This window comes from Musca vetustissima, unplaced genomic scaffold (genome assembly GCF_032173495.1).
Source record: "Musca vetustissima isolate MV318-11 ecotype Yass unplaced genomic scaffold, APGP_CSIRO_Mvet_v1 utg2483, whole genome shotgun sequence".
Lineage (NCBI taxonomy): Eukaryota > Metazoa > Arthropoda > Insecta > Diptera > Muscidae > Musca > Musca vetustissima.
The window spans coordinates 634,062-651,921 of NW_026886224.1; the positions used below are offsets into that span (position 1 = coordinate 634,062).

The 17,860-nt window shown below is 32.8% G+C and overlaps 2 protein-coding genes across 2 annotated transcripts; one reads left to right on the forward strand and one right to left on the reverse strand.

The window, feature by feature from the left end:
* Positions 1-2,655: 2,655 nt before the first annotated feature.
* LOC133333728 (arrestin domain-containing protein 17) lies at positions 2,656-7,483 on the reverse strand. Its single transcript, XM_061542019.1, has 4 exons — positions 7,337-7,483; positions 4,664-4,819; positions 3,747-4,601; positions 2,656-2,812 (listed from the first exon to the last, which is right to left on the reverse strand). Exons 1-4 carry the CDS (start codon positions 7,449-7,451, stop codon positions 2,661-2,663), a joined length of 1,278 nt encoding a protein of 425 aa, XP_061398003.1. The 5' UTR covers positions 7,452-7,483; the 3' UTR covers positions 2,656-2,660.
* A 2,439-nt stretch (positions 7,484-9,922) lies between these two features.
* LOC133333760 (PAX3- and PAX7-binding protein 1) lies at positions 9,923-16,240 on the forward strand. The gene is made up of 13 exons (XM_061542052.1): positions 9,923-10,265; positions 10,740-11,077; positions 12,622-12,862; positions 12,919-13,095; positions 13,271-13,776; positions 13,873-13,996; positions 14,739-14,927; positions 15,002-15,150; positions 15,212-15,416; positions 15,473-15,665; positions 15,730-15,889; positions 15,957-16,120; positions 16,183-16,240. Exons 1-13 carry the CDS (start codon positions 9,923-9,925, stop codon positions 16,232-16,234), a joined length of 2,841 nt encoding a protein of 946 aa, XP_061398036.1. The 3' UTR covers positions 16,235-16,240.
* The last annotated feature ends 1,620 nt before the right edge of the window (positions 16,241-17,860 follow it).

The following is a 17,860-nucleotide window of genomic DNA, read 5'->3' on the forward strand; positions in this document are numbered from 1 at the left end:
TCTTCAGCCGATTGATTGCTATTCTGACTTCATCTTGGCTAGATGGTGTACACTATATACCGTCATCTATTATTGGTTCTGGGGTATCCACTTCACTGCTACTATTTGATACCAGAAGTTTTTCAAAATGCTCCTTCCAGATCATCAGCATGCTGTCTGCTGTTTCCTTCTTTATCTCTCCAGGTGGATGTTCCTGCACCAAAGCCTTCGGTTTGGTGTTTTACCCGTTGGTAGAATTTTCGGATTTCATTCAGACTTCTATACATCTCAATTTGCTCACGTTCACGTTTTTCTTGCTCTTTCTTCTTTTTTCTGAAAATACGTTTCTCCTCTCTCCTTTTCTCCCTATAGTTCACCATCGCATTACGTGTTGCTACGGTCCGCAGGGTTGCCCTATACGCTGTGACAAGGGGTGCTTTCGTTGGGTAAGTTGAGCGGAATAGGCCTCAGCTACCTGTTGTTTTTGCAGCTTTTCGACGTCGAGTTTCCGTGTTGTGTTAAATCGCACCTTTGCTGCTACATTACGACGGGTGCGTACCTTGGTAATGTTCCGTATCGATATTCGCTCCTCGGATCGATCGGACGTCTAAAACACTGGATGAATGCCTTCCGTCTATCACAACATGATCAATTTGATTTCTCGTTGCTTGATCAGGAGAGATCCAGGTGGCATTGTGTATATCGAGATGCTTGAATCTGGTGCTGCTAACTACCAAGTTTTTTGCTGCCGCGAACCTCATGCCGTTGTCGGATGTTTCTTCATGAAGGCTGAATTTTCGGACGGTGGGGTCAAAGATATTTTCTCTTCCGATTTTTGCATTAAAATCTCCTAGCAGAATTTTAATGTCATGGCCAGGGCAGCGATCATATGCTGTTTCTAGGCGCTCATAAAATATGTCTTTGGTCTGCTCATCTTTGTCTTCGGTCGGAGCATGGACGCAAATAAGACTGATGTAGAAGAACTTCGCTTTTATGCGGATTATAGCAATGCGCTCATCTAATGTAGTGAATCTGGAAACGAGGTCTTTTATTCTCCTGTTAACCATAAATCCGCAGCCAAATTCATGGCAGCTATAATACAGTGCGTAATCGTCTGATTTACTTACGCCTGTCCCTTTCCATCGCATTTCCTGTAATGAAATTATATCGGTTTTGTACTTTATGAGTACATCCGCTAAAGCGAGAACTGTGTCTGTTCTGTACAATGTGCGCACATTCCAAGTGCATATTCGCAGATCGTGGTCCTTTATACGTTTGCGGAGGTCGTCAACATTGGGGCGCTTTGGTTTTCTTTTTCTTTGCTTTTTCATAGTAGGAGGGGTTTTCAGAGAGTTGACAACTAACCCGGTGACACCGCGGGAAGGTCAGTGTCCACAATTGAGATGAAAAAGGGACCAAGATAAGACTGGACTTAGCCATGTTAAAGTCTATCATATCCGTTTGCTTGGTATTTATCATCCCCTATGCCACCTAATAATACATGAACAAATATACTTAAAAAATCTGTGCCTATTTTAAACTTTTTTTAAACTTTTTTTTTCGGGTTCTTACAAAAATATTTTTTAAAAAATCCTTGAAAACATTTTTAATTGAAAAAAATGTTCCACGCAAAAATAATCTTTAAAAAATGTACACCATTTAGTTGGGTCCTTTAAATAATTCACACATAGCCTTCTTAAGATTAAAACACACAGTTATCTATTTTAAAATTGCATATATTTTTTATACAAAAAAGGTTTTTTCGACATTTATTTTTTTGTGTGTTTCACTTTTTGAATTGAGTTTTCACACTTTTGTTTAGAAAATATAGTTGTTTTTTTTTTATAAATGATAATAACATAAGAAAAAATATAGTTATATTTTTAATAAAGATAATAATATAGAATTTAAGTGTATATAAATTTACAAAATAACAAATTTATTTATTGCCACTGTAACAGTTGATTTTTTTGTTTGTTTTGTTCTACAAATGGGAAGCTGATTTTGTAGTAGTAATAATTGATTATTTTTTTATTTCGGATTTTGAAAACTGACACCTTTTTAAACACACACACAAATTTATATAAAAGAAAATTGAATTTCCACTTGAACTTTTTAAGCTTTACATAGTTTTTTTGTTATCTTTTTTCTTAGGCACTCTTTTTTGTGTTCTATAATGTTTTTTTTTTTACTTCAATATTTTAAAAAAGCACAGTTTAAAACTTTTTAGGGAGAGATTTTCAAAGGACGGTGTTTTAATATGTTTAAATAAATAAATAAAAAAATTAATAAAATAAAATAAGAATTTGATTACAAAATTAGAGAGTGGCTGGATTTTTTTTATATTACTGGCAGTAGTAAAATATTGAAAATTGAATCTTAAAAATTACAAAGCCAACATTAAATTAGAATAGTTACAGTTCTCCCCCATTTCCATTACATATTTTGTAATCAAATTCGTTTGCTAATTTTGAGACTCTTTCAAAAAAATAATATCATTTGCAAAAAAAAAATAAATAAATAAAGTATACCAAAACAATTGACGATTCTGCAAAATCTTTTGGTTATGAAGAAAATTGTGCGTTTTGCTGATATCCATCCTTCAAGCATTAGCATCTTACAATTTCCATGTAGAGATTTGTTTTCATTAGCTCCGGCAGTAGTTTCCGAATAGCTTGGATTTACATTTTTGGAGGCGCTGTGGGGGTATTAAATTGGAAAGTGGGATAGCGAGGTGCAAAATCACCACCACCAATAACACGAGTGTGTTCCGAGTCATCACGATTTGTAATTGTGGGAGCCTTGAATTGGGTCTCCACAAATTGGGGAGGAGCTGTAATGAAAGAAAAAGGAAAAATCATTAAAATGAAGTTTTTAATTAAAAAACATTTAAGGACCAAGAAATAGTGGATTTTTAGGACTACATTTTCAAAGGCCCCAAATATCCGTGGATTTTTTAAAGAATATTTTTTCAGGGACCCAAAATATTTTTTAAAGGGTCAACAAGGCGTGGATTTTTTAAAGAATATTTTTTCAGGGACTCAAATTATTTTTAAAGGGTCAACAGGGCGTGGATTTTTTAAAGAATACTCCTTCAGGGACTCTAAATATTTTTCAAAGGGTCAACAGGGCGTGAATTTTTTAAAGAATATTTTTTTCAGGGACTCAAAATATTTTTAAAGGGTCAACAGGGCGTGGATTTTTTAAAGAATATTTTTTCAAGCACTCAATATATTTTTTAAAGGGTCAAAAGGGCGTAGATTTTTTAAAAAATATTCTTTCAGGGACTCAAAATATTTTTTAAAGGGTCAACAGGGCGTGGATTTTTTAAAGAATATTTTTTCAAGCACTCAATATATTTTTTAAAGGGTCAAAAGGGCGTAGATTTTTTAAAAAATATTCTTTCAGGGACTCAAAATATTTTTAAAGGGTCAACAGGGTGTGGATTTTTTAAAGAATATTCTTTCAGGGACTCAAAATCTTTTTTAAAGGGTCAAAAGGGCGTGGATTTTTTAAAGAATATTTTTTTCAGGGACTGAAAATATTTTTTAAAGAGCGTGGATTGTTTAAAGAATATTTTTTCAGGGACTCAGAATATGTTTAAAGGGTCAACAAGGCGTGGATTTTTTTAAAATTTAAAAATTTTATATTGTTTTTTCAATACCGACAAAACCCTCGATTTAAAAAAAGTCTTTTAGGAGTCTAGAAAGCCTAGACATATTTTTAAAGGTCCAGAAAATAATAAAATATTTAAATTTAATACTCACGTATATTTGGATAAATCTGCCCGCCAACACTATCGGCCACATTCCAACCCAAAGCACCACCCTGACCATTAGGTGGACTAGCAGGACTAACCGGCTGTGTTGGAGCCATCGATGGATCATCATTTTGTTGCAGTTGTTGTTGAGGTGAAATTTGTGCCGGTACATCAGTATATGGAGCTGGTGGTTGAAACGAGGCTAATGGAATTGTACCCAATGTAATGGGTATATTTCCCGTCAAATTACGATGTGGTCCACCGACATTACATTCAATATGTAAATCATAATCCAATGCAATAATACCACAATTTACCAAATTTGTTGGTGGCAATGGTGGTATTTCCAATTGTTGACTAAATGTACGCGATTCACCACCCTCCACCGGTCCGATACCCAACTCAGCAATTGTTATTTTTGATTCTTTCTTTTCGGCACGCGGTTGTGTGGTATGGAACGTTACCCGTTTACGTAAAACAAATTTGACGGTGTTTATTTTAACATTACTAGCATTATCACATTCACAGGTTATGGGTATAATTTGTCCTGAAACATAACCGGTAACAGGAACTGTTGTAATAACCGACAGCGGTCCAGATTTGCAACAGAAACAACAGAATGATTTTTCCAATTCCAATTTGAAAGGTTCCTTGACGCGAGGATTGAGATTCAAATCGACAGGGGCAATAACTGTAAATGCCATTTTCATATCTTGATCGAATTTCCAGGGTCTATCGAGGGTTACTTTAATTGTATAGCGAACATGACCAAATTCACCCTCAAATGATGAGGGTAGAGTGGGTGGCAAAGCACAGGTGAAGGGGTAAGTGTGAGTGCCGGCTGGTAATTCAATTTCGGGACCTAAAGGAAAGAAATGTAAACTATTTAGAAATTGGTTGCTTTTGTTTGTGTGGTATACTTACTATTCTTGCCACCAACTAGATAATATTTAATTTGGAAATATTCTTCATGTCCCTTGAAGGTGGTGGTCTCATCTTCATCACGTCCCTCACTATTGGTTACTTTACGTGTTTCAGACCATTCTGTATTGGCTTCACCAAGGAATTTTATTATGATACCTGTAAAAAGGAAAGGGAAGTGTTAATATTTTTCATGGACCGATAATGAGTGGATTAAATAAGAATCAAGGGCTATCAGAAAAGTAAATTTGTTAAAGAATATTTTTTTCACGGGCCAAAAAGGCGTATATTTTTTAAAGAATAACTTTTCAAGGGCCAAGAAGACCTTTTTTAAAAAAATATATATATATTTTTATGGACCGAGTAGTAGAATAATTTTTAAATGAACAAGAAGGCATGGATTTTTTAAAGAATAATTTTTCAAGGACTAAGAAGGCCTTTTTTTAAGGAATAGTTTTTCATGGACTAAGAAGGTCTTTTTTTAAAGAATAGTTTTTCAAGGACTAAGAAGGCCTTTTTTAGAGAATAGTTTTTCAAGGACTCAGAAGGCCTTTTTTTAAAGAATAGATTTTCAAGGACTAAGAAGGCCTTTTCAAAAACCCAGAGGGCGTGGATTTAAAAAATCAAGGACCCAGAGAGCGTAGATTTTAAGAATATTTTTTATTTTTTTTATTTTTTAACAATATTTAAAGAGTTAGAGAAAATTGTGTTTCTTTTCCAGTATGACAATAAAGTTTTCGCTCTTTGCATGAATATTATATTTTCATTGTAAATTATGACAAATTACCTTTTTCTAAAAAAAAAAAACAACAACAAACATGACAATTAACTGTGAATTGGTACGAATATATGATCTCATACTTTAACCAAATAAATTCCCCACATCACAATTGCACTTCAATGTGGTTATTAGAGATTATATTGTAATAATATATGAATATAAATTGAATTGAATTCTTTGTGTTCTTTTTATTTAAATTTAGGTTCTAGAAACACTGTATTATCTCAAAAGATGTGAATTTGATATGATATCATCAAGTGTAGAAGTGCATTGCACTTTTTAATATCAGCAGGGGGAAATTGTTCTAATTTGATAAGAGATAAACGAAATCTACAACAACAAGAAAAATGAACATTTAAATATAAAAAGCGATCTGAATTTAAAAATATTTTTTTAAGAAGCTACAAGACGTGGATTTATTAAAACATATTTTTTAAAAACTAAACAAGACGTGGATTTATTAAAAACAATTTTTTCAAGAATCAACCAAGGCGTACGTACATTTATTAAAAAATATTTTTTAGAAATCAAAAAATCGTGGAATTTTTTAACAAATATTTTTTAGAAATAAAAAAAATTGTGGATATTATATCCCCCTCGTAATATTAATAATTCCATCTACTTAACATTCCATTTTAAACCATAATTGAACCTCTGCATATTTTATATTTCCCATCCATTATTACAAAATCTCCTTCTGTTGCATGATGATGGAGTTCACTAACCCTCTACAAATGATGTTTATTATCTGTGGCAAGCAACAGAATGAAAGAGAACTTTGACGACAGACCAAAACATCTTTGGCATTCTTTGGATTATGGGAAATATTTGGCGGTTCATTGTAAACAAACCAAAGCAGCCGACATTCATGCATCCACCCACCCAAACGCACACCGCCAACTTGCAACAACGATGAACGAACTGCAGCAATGTGAATGAGATATTCTCGAAAGAAGAAAAAGGGAACCTGAAATTCATGTAAGAAGAAGCAACAACAATACCAAATAGCTAATACACAAAGCAACAGCAACAACAAAAATGCGGGCTAAAAATAAAATAGAACCGGCTTTGGGAGCACACATAAAGAAATACGAAAAAAATAAAGAACAAAAAAAATCTTTAGAAAAAAGTTTGGCGGGTGCTGGGTGGGGGAGGGAGGTCAATCAGACACACAGAAGTCACAAAGCACTTGCTCCCAAATGGAAATATGTAGTAACAAAATGTTATGCCCGCATATTTTGGTATGTTTTGAGAGTATTTAAAAGTGAGGAGGTACAATTTCGGAAGGGTTAAAATCTCAAAATTTTGTAAGTAAAAAAATTGGAACAATTACTAACGTATAATGGGAGAAATCAAATTTGAAAACAATAGTATTTAAAAAAGCTAATAATCAAAACATGACACAAGTATAGCCAAAACAACAAAAATAAGCGACAAATCAAGGCAAAAAATAAATAATACAACAAAAATTCCAATAATAATGACGTAGTCGCCGTAGTCGTCGTCTTCATTGTTAAACGTTTGGAATACACAATCAAGTATACGGTAAGTCAGTGGATGGTGGGGAGGTGAACCTACGTTATAGTCATCGACGACAACAGCGACAGCAGCAGTAGTAGTAGGGAAGGCCACTTGCTTTTTAGGTGATAGGATGGATGGATGTTGTTGATGGTGATGATGTGATGTGGATACAGTATAAAGAAGATATGACTAATATTTTCTTTATTTCATATTATTTTTTTTAGTTTCTATTACTAACACTGGATACAATTTGAACCCTCAGATTTCACACACACATCCCTTCTCACATCAACGTAATGTGTTTAAAATAAAAAAATTGCAAAATACTTATTTATTTTCTTAAATTTAAAAACACTTTGAAATTTTATGCATACCTCGTATCTTCTTTGCCGAATCGAATGTTAAATTGACTTGTCCATTGACCGTTTGTCCAGCATAATATGTATTCCAGGGATTATCTAAGACAATTTCACAACCTTTTAGACCCATTATTGGTTTATTATTTTTTTATATATTTATTTAAATGCCGTTTATTTTTGTTGTTATTAACTTAAATATAACTAGCCGTCGACACTACCAACAATTCGAAACGCACGCCCAGTCCAATTGATGAAGTCTGAAACAACACACACACACACGAAAAAAATCGGCAATAACAAAAATCACATCACATCTCGTTGACGTTTGAACAGAATCGCCTACGTCTGGCGTCAACGGTTATTTGATCAGCTGTTCAGTATTTGATTGGGAGTGACTTGTGTGTTTGCGTTAAATTTATGGCAATAGAGGTATTGCCGTTAAAAACAAAATGAAATATAAACAAGTTAACCTTTGAGTTTAGGTTACATTTACACAGTACATGTTTTACGGAAATTGTTATTTATTTGATTGCCCATCAGTATACTTTAAAACAAAATGAAATATAAACTAGAAAATCAACGAAATAACACTTAGGGATAAAAGTGTTTCAGTATATTTGGATTTTTATTATTCAAAATGCGTTTTGTATGTTTAAAAATTTTTAATAACAACAGAACAATTGCTATTTTTTTAAAAGAATTAAATATTTGATAATTATCGTAGTATTTAATATCAATATGATTATCTCGGTATATTCTATTGTATAATCTTTATTAGATTTTTGTGACATATACAATTTGTAATTATATATACTTTTAATAATGATTTTAATTTATATTAACAATTTAAACAACCAAAATGTACACACAATTATCACACATTAACGCATTTTGGTTTATATATACAAAGAAATTACAATTTAAACAACGATTATATTATGGTTCACGTCATAATGATTCAAGGAAGTCTCATTTGAGAAATGAATAATGAAAACCCTTTTTAATTTTTAACACATACATAAATTTCAAATAAAATGAAAAATAAATTCAATAAAATTTTATGTATGTCGTTTGGCAAATTTAAAATAAATTAAACAAAATATATTTTCTAAAGTTATAATACGTTTACATTGCACCGGATTTCGTTAACTCAGTGGGTTTAAATTCTCAATTCCATTGTATATGTCAAATAAATCCTCATGAAGTCGGTTAACCCGGTAAAGAGTTCTAATGGTTGTTACAACTTATATTTATACATTTTAGAGACAGGAAATTTTTGCCACTGAACAAATGATATGCCTACATTTCGAAGGAAGATATTTTCATACTGTCCAAGGCAAATTTATGAAAAATTTAAAACATATGACTGCATGAGACTACCTTCTATAGTTATGCCACAATTGTTTAATAATATGACCTATTATTAATAGAATTTGAATTACTAATTAAATATATGGTCTGTTGCCGTACCCAAGCACTGGTAAAAAGTTTCAAATTTTTAATGGAGACTTAAAAATTTGTATTTTCTACAAAGACCTATGGCATTTTTTCTATACAAATATTTATGCTTCTGAGTCCCATGATTTTTTTAGTAATAAAGAGTTAAGACCGCTGAATCCCATGCAACTTTTTATATAAAAATAAATGCTACTAAATCCAATCCATTTTTCTATAAAATATTTTTTTCATAAGCCTCTGATGCATGTGGAATATTTTATATAAAAATTGTAACCCTCGAATACCAAAGGAACATTTTCTAAAAAGGTCCATGCTTCTGATTTCCATGAAGATTTCTACAACATTTTTCTAATTTTTTACTATAACAAATTTAAGGCTTAAATTGCGAATTGAAAAAATAATAATCCACTGAAAACCAAAATTTATTTTTCATATAAAACTCATAATCTGAGTTCCACAAATGTTTATCTAAAAGAAATATTGGCCCACGAAATCCCCGTCGACCATTAAATATTAAAAATATTTTAAATATGTAGGCAGATTGTTATATGTATTTATTAATATTTCCCATTGATGTCCATTAATTTGTTTGGGGGGTTTTACACTGTTGGTGATTGGAATTGGTCATGAGAAATATTGACCAATATTTATATCAGTTATTTACTATTTATGCATATATAATTTATGCGTAAATGTATTAATTAAAAAATCGAATAATTAAAAAATCTACTTTTTGTTTTGGTACGTTTATGTAAATTCGTACCTTTTGTGAACAAAAAGTACCCCTGTTACAAAATTAAAAATAGCGCAACTCTAATTACTCTCAATTTACCAGTGAGAGGGAAAAAACTCTCATGACCAATACCAATCACCAACAGTGTAAAACCCCGCTTTCTCTTAACAAATTGCCACTATTTGGCATACGCTAACATTAAAGAAGCACCCTTTACTGCATTTCTAATGACAGCAAAGTCACCCCATTCCCATTTTCATGCAATTAGAAAAAGAAGAAGCATTTCTATAGACGGGAAGAATTTTCCCCAGAGTGGTGTTTTGCAAAAACCGGAAAGAAAAACTAAATAATTAATTGCAATTTAAAGTGTCTGTGAGCCGCTTCCAAGGAAAAGAACGAAACAAATAAAAATGTCACTTTTTCGTAAACCGAAAAAAATACAAAGACGAGTTTTTTCAAGTGCCCTAGATGATGATGAAGATGATTGTGCTACGGCAGCAGCAGCAACATCAACAAGGGAAAACAATGATGGTGGCTATGGTAAAAAGAGAAACGATGCATCGGATGATATGGATCAGGATGGTGATGAACTTATAGCTCCACCACCGCCTCACATATCGAGTAAAAAGAAACACCGTGATGGAAAATCGAAATCTTCCAGTGGTAAAAGTAGTAGTGGCGGTGGTGGTGGTGCAGCTGCTGGAGCCTCAGATGCTTACAAAACGAAGGCACTGTTAAGTTTCGCAGACGAAGGTAATTAGAAATGCATCGAGTGCCTAAATAATTAAGTGGGTTATTGGGTCGTTGGGATGGGGAGGCAGAGTCAAGGGGTTGTTTTTCGGACTATCGCGAGATAAGTTTGCATGTTAGTAATTATGATGATGGAAAGTGTTATTTTTTGGAAAATTTCCAAAAAAAAAGACATGATTTGTTGTGTTATAAAAAGGAGATAACAACAGATAAAAGTGGATGTAATATATTGGCAGCTTGAACTTGATTATTTCTATAATGAATATGTACACATGATAGAATTTCTTACGTATAAGGAACCTCTACAAAACCAGTTGGGAAAGGTCATGATCCACACAAATTTATTTTTTTGGGAATTGAAATGAAAGCCTTTACTATGCCAAAAAATCTATCCAAAAAATCTAAAAATTATGTTTGTTATCCCTTAATTGTTTAATACACTTCAATAATCTTTTATCTTCAATTCTTTTCTTCCAGAGGACGATGGTGAAGTTTTCCAAGTACGCAAATCATCACATAGCAAAAAAGTTATGCGTATGATGGACAAAGAGAGACGTCGCAAGAAGCGCGAGGAACGTAGTGCTGAGCATAATACAGCAACCAGCAGCAGCAGCAGCGGTTATGGTGGTCATCAAACAACAAACAACGATAGTGCTTCTATGAATCGTGAAAACGGTTCATCACGTCTTAATAATGATTCTCATAATTTAGGTTCATCTGCATCCTCGGCATCAGCAACAAGTTCTTCGGAACAAAATAAGAAAAGTAATAAAAGTGATAGTATCCAAACAGAAATACGCACAGACGACTTTGTGGTAAGGTTATTATTATCATTTTTTAAAAGCTCACCTTACAAAAAAACATATACCAAAGACAATTTTTTTGGTATTTCAATCGAAAAAAATCAGGAAATTATATTTTTCATGTTTGCTACACATGTGGTAAATGATTGGAAAAATATGATTTCTTACTCGTAAAGCTGGAAATTAATTGGAGTATCTAAAAATATTTGGATTTTACTAGATTTCAAAACAAAATTAAATCTAGTAGTTATATTTAATTTTGTAGATACAATTTTAAACTAGTATTTTATTTAAATTATAATTTGTTTTTAAATCGCATTGGAATTCAATCTAATATATTCCAAACGCAAATTGATAGTTTTGAGAGTTTATAAAAGGATTGACCTCATTACAACCCACATGCATTTTTCTGCAAAATGTTGTAGGACCCTGATGCAAACCATAGTGCTTTCAGAAGTGTCTTAGGACTACGATTCTTTTGCATTTCCACAATGTTTGACATCTGAATCCAATGACTTTTTTCGATAAATGATAGATCCCTCAGTTGTTTTCCAATATGTTTAAAAGGCCCTTGAAATCAAACGAATGTAAAAAAATTAATAAATTAGAGGCATCTTAGGACTGCGGAATTGTTTCTATAAATAAATTACAGTCCCCGGTCATTGAATTTTTTTCTATATAAAATTATAAGGCTCTGAGTTCTAAGGATTTTTTATAACGAAATGTTGGAAATTCGGATCAAGTTTTAGTCCACTGATTATTCTGGTATTTTCGAAATGTTAGGTTTCTGAGGTGAATTGGTCTCTTGTTCCAATGTAATTTTTTTTATGTAAACATCCATAGAAAAATATTCTTTAAAAAATCTCCGACTTTGATGAGCCTTGAAAAATATTCTTTAAAAAATCTACCCCTTTGATGAGCCTTGAAAAATATTCTATAAAAAATCTACGCCTTTGATGAGCCTTGAAAAATATTCTATAAAAAATCTACGCCTTTGATGAGCCTTGAAAAATATTCTTTAAAAAATCTACGCCTTTGATGAGCCTTGAAAAATGTTCTTTAAAAAATCTACGCCTTTGATGAGCCTTGAAAAATATTCTATAAAAAATCTACGCCTTTGATGAGCCTTAAAAAATATTCTTTAAATAATCATTCCATTAAAAAATAATATTTAAAAAGATCTAGTTCTATGAATTTTTTATGAAAAATTTCGACCTCTAGGGACCCCGAAATTTGTCTATGATTTTTTAATGGACCTCAGAGTCCGCTGAATTTTTTGTAATTATTGCACTACTAAAATGTTTTACTTTAAACAAATATTGTTGTTAGAAGTCTATACAATTTTTTATATAAAAAATAGATGCAATCTTTGGAGCCTTATATTTTTAGGATCTCTAGGTCGGCTTATTAGGTCCTTAAAAGTCGTTCAATACTTTATTATTTTATATGTATTTTCCTAAGAAGTTCTCTTGTTACCATATTAGGTTTTTTTTATAAAAATCCGAGTCACTTTCTGATATAACTAATCTATATTTTCCCTTCAAATTGATTCACAGCTGGTAGTTAAAAAAACTGAACCAAATATTATACTCAATGGACGGGCAGCATTATGTGCTGGTCGTGATGATATGTCCGATGAGGATTCCGACCATAGTGACAATGAACGGAATGGTGATAGCAGTAAACATCGTTTTGCCAAACCGGATCATTTAAAGCAAATGCTGGAAAGTGGATCTATACCCGATGCGGCAATGATACATGCGGCACGCAAACGCAGACAAAAGGCTCGGGAACAAGGTAAGTGGATTTTGAAATACTCCAGTGAGTAGATATTTTAATTTGTGATTCTTTAGGTGACTTCATTGCCGTTGAGGAACCAAAAGTTGAAACGAAAAAAGGCAGCCGTTTGGCTCGCGAAGATATGGAAGGCGATAATTCCGATGATGAAGAACGTATGGATATGAATGCCATAACAGGCATTAAGGAACGCGAAGAAAGGCGTGAAAAATTCTATGCCGTGGAAAAAGATTGTATGTAATTCGATTAAACAATGACATACGGTTTGTAAGGTTTTATGTGTGTGTGGGTGTGATGATGAGGAAGACCCCGCAAATTATAAATCTACATGTTTTGTAGCATGAACCATAAAAGAAACAATTTCGTCTAAAACATTTCTTTAATTCTTAGTTTTCTCCATTTCTCTAGGTTCCGACGAAGATTCCGATTGTGAAACCCACGAATGGGAAAATCAACAAATACGTAAAGGCGTCACAGGTGCCCAATTGGTAAATGCTCAAAATGAATCGGTACTATCAAGATTTATGATTAAATCGAGTGCTGATAAGGCCATCGAAGCCCCGCCGGAAGTTAAATCCACATCGACATTGTTGGAGCAGGCATATGCCAAGTGTACCTTGGAACGACCACAACAATTGTTAAGTGTTACCAAACCCAAGAAAGATAAAACAAAACCGGCCGCCTTACGATCGCCGCAAGAGATTCGTGAAGCCATCAATGAACGGCTGAATAAGTTGAAGGAACTCAATGCCCGCCACATGGGTGATATCGAAAGGCTTCAGCAGGAAATGAAGGCTATGCAATTGGAAGAAATGGATGCTAAGCAAAAGGCCCCAGCGGCTGCTGCGAAATATCGTTTCTATCAGGAAATTAAATGTTATGTTACTGATTTGGTGGATTGTCTCAATGAGAAGGTATTTAGTTCAATATCAATTATTTATTTTTAAAATTCCTCTCATGATTGATTTTGAAAGTATTTTCTTAATGCATTCTTCTTTATATGTTTTCAGATCTCTGCCATTAATGACTTGGAAAAAAGGTGCATTGTATTTTTTGGGAAACATCAACATTTCCTTATTGAACGCCGTCGTCAGGATGTACGAGACCAGGCAAGGGAAATGGCCGAAGCAGCAAGTAAGTAATTAAATTTTGTTAGACTCGGAGAACATATTCCATTAGAAGTCTAAGTCTTGTTGATCCTTAAATATATAGTCCTTTAAAAGCCTACGCCCTGTTCGACCCTAAAAAATATTGTTTTAATAATCTACGCCTTGTTTGACCCTAGAAAAATATTGTTTTAATAATCTACGCCTTGTTTGATCCTAGAAAAATATTCCTTAATAATCTACACCTTGTTTGACCCTAGAAAAATATTCCTTTAATAATCTACGCCTTGTTGACCCTAGAAAAATATTCCTTTAATAATCTACGCCTTGTTTGACCCTAGAAAAATATTCCTTTAATAATCTACGCCTTGTTTGACCCCAGAAAAATATTCCTTTAATAATCTACGCCTTGTTGGAGCTCGAAAAAATATTTCTTAAAAAATCTACACCCTGTTGGAGCTCGAAAAAATATTCCTTTAAAAATCTTGTTGAAGCTCGAAAAAATATTCTTTTAATAATCTACGCCTTGTTGGAGCTCGAAAAAATATTCCTTTAAAAATCTACGCCTTGTTGGAGCTCGAAAAAATATCCCTTTAAAAATCTACGCCGGTCCCTAAAATATATTCCTTACACAATCTACGCCTTGTTCGAATCTTAAATAATAGTCCTTACACAATCTACGCCTTGTTCGAATCTTAAATAATAGTCCTTTAAAAATCTACGCCATTTCCAGGCCGTTCAAAGTCTAATGTATTTAAATTCTTTTCTAGAACCCACAACGGTACGCAAGGGCCCAGAATATGATGAACAAATTCGGCGTGCGGCTGAGCGAGAGGGTCGTCGCACCCGTAGACGTTGTGAAAGGGAACGGCAAAATACTTTAGCTTCCCATTTGGATGGTATGTCTTCGGATGAGGAGACATCGGATCGTTATCAAGAGCAATTTCAAAATGAATTGGGTTTGTATAGCTAGTCAATATTTATATAAAAAAAGGAATTTATCTTAAATTTCAATTCTGTTTTTGTTCTGCAGAGGAACTCATCAAAGAAGGCCTTGAAGTTATGGAAGATGTTACAGATGATTTTTGTAAACCTGATATAATTTTATCCAAGTTTCATGCTTGGCGACAAACCGATATGAGCTCATATAAAGATGCCTTTGTTAGTTTGTGTTTGCCTAAGGTGCGTATTTAAAAGGGTTCCTAAATTACGATTTAAAAAAAAAAAAATTCAATTGTTACAGATTTTGGGACCTCTCATACGTTTAGAAATGCTAACATGGTCTCCCCTGTTGGCTGACTATAAAGATATTGAAAAATTAAGCTGGTATCCTGCCTGTATTTTGTATGCCTGGCATGAAAATGAAACTGAGGAATCACTGAGACAAGATCCCGATGTAAATTTGGTGCCAACTCTAATTGAGAAAATTATTTTACCCAAAATAACCGGTAAGAAAATATTTCTATTTTTAGTGGATTATACTAATTTTCAATTTTATTTTTAGATATTGTCACGCATTGCTGGGATCCATTGTCAACCACCCAAACATTACGTTTAATTGGTTTTATAAATCGTTTGGGTCGTGATTACCCGCTGAAGGAGACATCCAAATCTTTACAGCAATTATTTAAGGCAATATTGGATAAAATGAAAAATGCCCTAGAGAATGATGTTTTTATACCCATATTTCCAAAACAGTAAGATTTTGCGGCAAATATTGAAAATTAAGAAATGCTAATGAAAAGTTTTTTTCTTTTGCAGAGTTTCAGAAAACAAGACCTCCTTTTTTCAACGGCAATTTTGCAGTGGCCTAAAATTGTTTCGTAACTTCTTATCATGGCAGGGTATTATTGCCGATACACCTCTAAGAGAAATGGCAATTGGTTGCCTATTAAATCGTTATTTACTTATGGCCATGAGGGTAAGTAATTTCCGTTTTTTTTTCTAAATAATACAAAGATCTAACTTAAATCTCTCCCCACTTCTAGGTCTGTACACCAATTGATGCTATAAGCAAAGCTTATACAATTGTTAACACATTACCCACTGCCTGGCTACAACCCGATTCAGAATGTTTGAAAAATTTACAGCTATTCATATTGTACATTAAACAGACAATGGAATCTTGTGATGCTAACAATCCTGTATTTATGTAAGTTTATAAAATCCCCTATCGAATTTCCATTATTCTTATTTTTTTCTTCATTTTTTCAGGCAAACTAGTGATAAGGCTAAACAAATCATACAAAGACTACATAGCAATTAAAAATAATGTATTTTATCGAGTCTTTTTCCATGAATGAATAAAAATTAGATTTTTTTAATCTTTAATACAACATATTGTTGCATTTCAAATCCAGAAAATACACACTCATAACAAAACTATAAATAAAAAAAAAAATGTTTTAGCCGATTTTGTATATTCTGAAAGAATAGTTTTCCAAATTTTCCAAAATATATATATACATAAAAATTTTGTTTCAAAAAATACTAAATACAAAATGGATTATTATTATTCTTGGTGGGATGGGTACATGAACAAATAAATATTCCTTAAAAAATCTACGCCTTGTGGGGCCTGGAAAAATTTATTATTTTAATAATTTACGCCTTGTTCGACCCTAGAAAAATATTCCTTTAATAACCTACGCCTTGTTCGACCTTAGAAAAATATTCCTTTAATAATCTCGACTTGTTGGAGTTCGAAAAAATATTCCTTTAATAACCTACGCCTTGTTCGACCCTAAAAAAATATTCCTTTAATAACCTACGCCTTGTTGGACCCTAGAAAAATATTCCTGTAATAATCTACGCCTTGTTCGAACCTTGAAAAATATTCCTTTAATAACCTACGCCTTGTTCGACCTTAGAAAAATATTCCTTTAATGATCTACGCCTTGTTGGAGCTCGAAAAAATATTCCTTTAATAACCTACGCCTTGTTCGACCCTAGAAAAATATTCCTTTAATAGCCTACGCCTTGTTCGACCCTAGAAAAATATTCCTTTAATAACCTACGCCTTGTTCGACCCTAGAAAAATATTCCTTTAATAACCTACGCCTTGTTCGACCCCAGAAATATATTCCTTTAATAACCTACGCCTTGTTCGACCCTAGAAAAATATTCCTTTAATAATCTACGCTTTGTTGGGGCACGAAAAAATACTCCTTCAAAAATCTAAGCTTTGTTGGAGCTCGAAAAAATATTCCTTCAAAAATCTAAGCTTTGTTGGAGCTCGAAAAAATATCCCTTAAAAAATTTACGCTTTGTTGGAGCTCGAAAAAATATCCCTTAAAAAATTTACGCTTTGTTGGAGCTCCAAAAAATATCCCTTTAAAAATCTACGCCTTGTTGGTGTTCGGAAAAATATTCTTTTAAAAACCTACGCCTTGTTGGTGTTCGGAAAAATATTCTTTTAAAAATCTACGCCTTGTTGGTGTTCGGAAAATTATTCTTTTAAAAATCTACGCCTTGTTGGTGTTCGGAAAAATATTCTTTTAAAAACCTACGCCTTGTTGGTGTTCGGTAAAAAATATTCTTTTAAAAATCTACGCCATGTTGGTGTTCGGAAAAATATTCTTTTAAAAATCTACGCCTTCTTGGAGCTCAAAAAATATTGTTGAAAATATCTACGTTTTTTTGGATTCCAAAAATGTTTCTTTAAAAAAATCTTATACTTGTTGGCCTTGAAAAATATGCAATAACAAATTACGTGTTATTGGATCTGGAAAAAATATTATTTTAAAAATCTACGTCTTGTTGGGCCTCAAAAAAAAGTTTTGTTTACAAAATATTTAAGACTTGAGTAAATATTACTTACCAAAATCAAAGCTTCGGATAGTGTTTGAATAATATTTTAAATTCACGCTGATGTAAAATTCGCTTTCCATCG

What these genes read in the sequence shown, in the direction of transcription:
- LOC133333728 (XM_061542019.1), bottom strand. Translation starts at nt 7,451, where the DNA reads ATGGGTCTAAAAGGTTGTGAAATTGTCTTAGATAATCCCTGGAATACA. An exon ending in TTCGGCAAAGAAGATACGAG is followed by an intron (nt 4,820 to 7,336) that starts GTATGCATAAAA and finishes TCCTTTTTACAG; the next exon opens with GTATCATAATAAAATTCCTT. An exon ending in TCTAGTTGGTGGCAAGAATA is followed by an intron (nt 4,602 to 4,663) that starts GTAAGTATACCA and finishes TCTTTCCTTTAG; the next exon opens with GTCCCGAAATTGAATTACCA.
- LOC133333760 (XM_061542052.1), top strand. Translation starts at nt 9,923, where the DNA reads ATGTCACTTTTTCGTAAACCGAAAAAAATACAAAGACGAGTTTTTTCA. An exon ending in TACGCACAGACGACTTTGTG is followed by an intron (nt 11,078 to 12,621) that starts GTAAGGTTATTA and finishes ATTGATTCACAG; the next exon opens with CTGGTAGTTAAAAAAACTGA. An exon ending in ATTTACTTATGGCCATGAGG is followed by an intron (nt 15,890 to 15,956) that starts GTAAGTAATTTC and finishes CCCCACTTCTAG; the next exon opens with GTCTGTACACCAATTGATGC.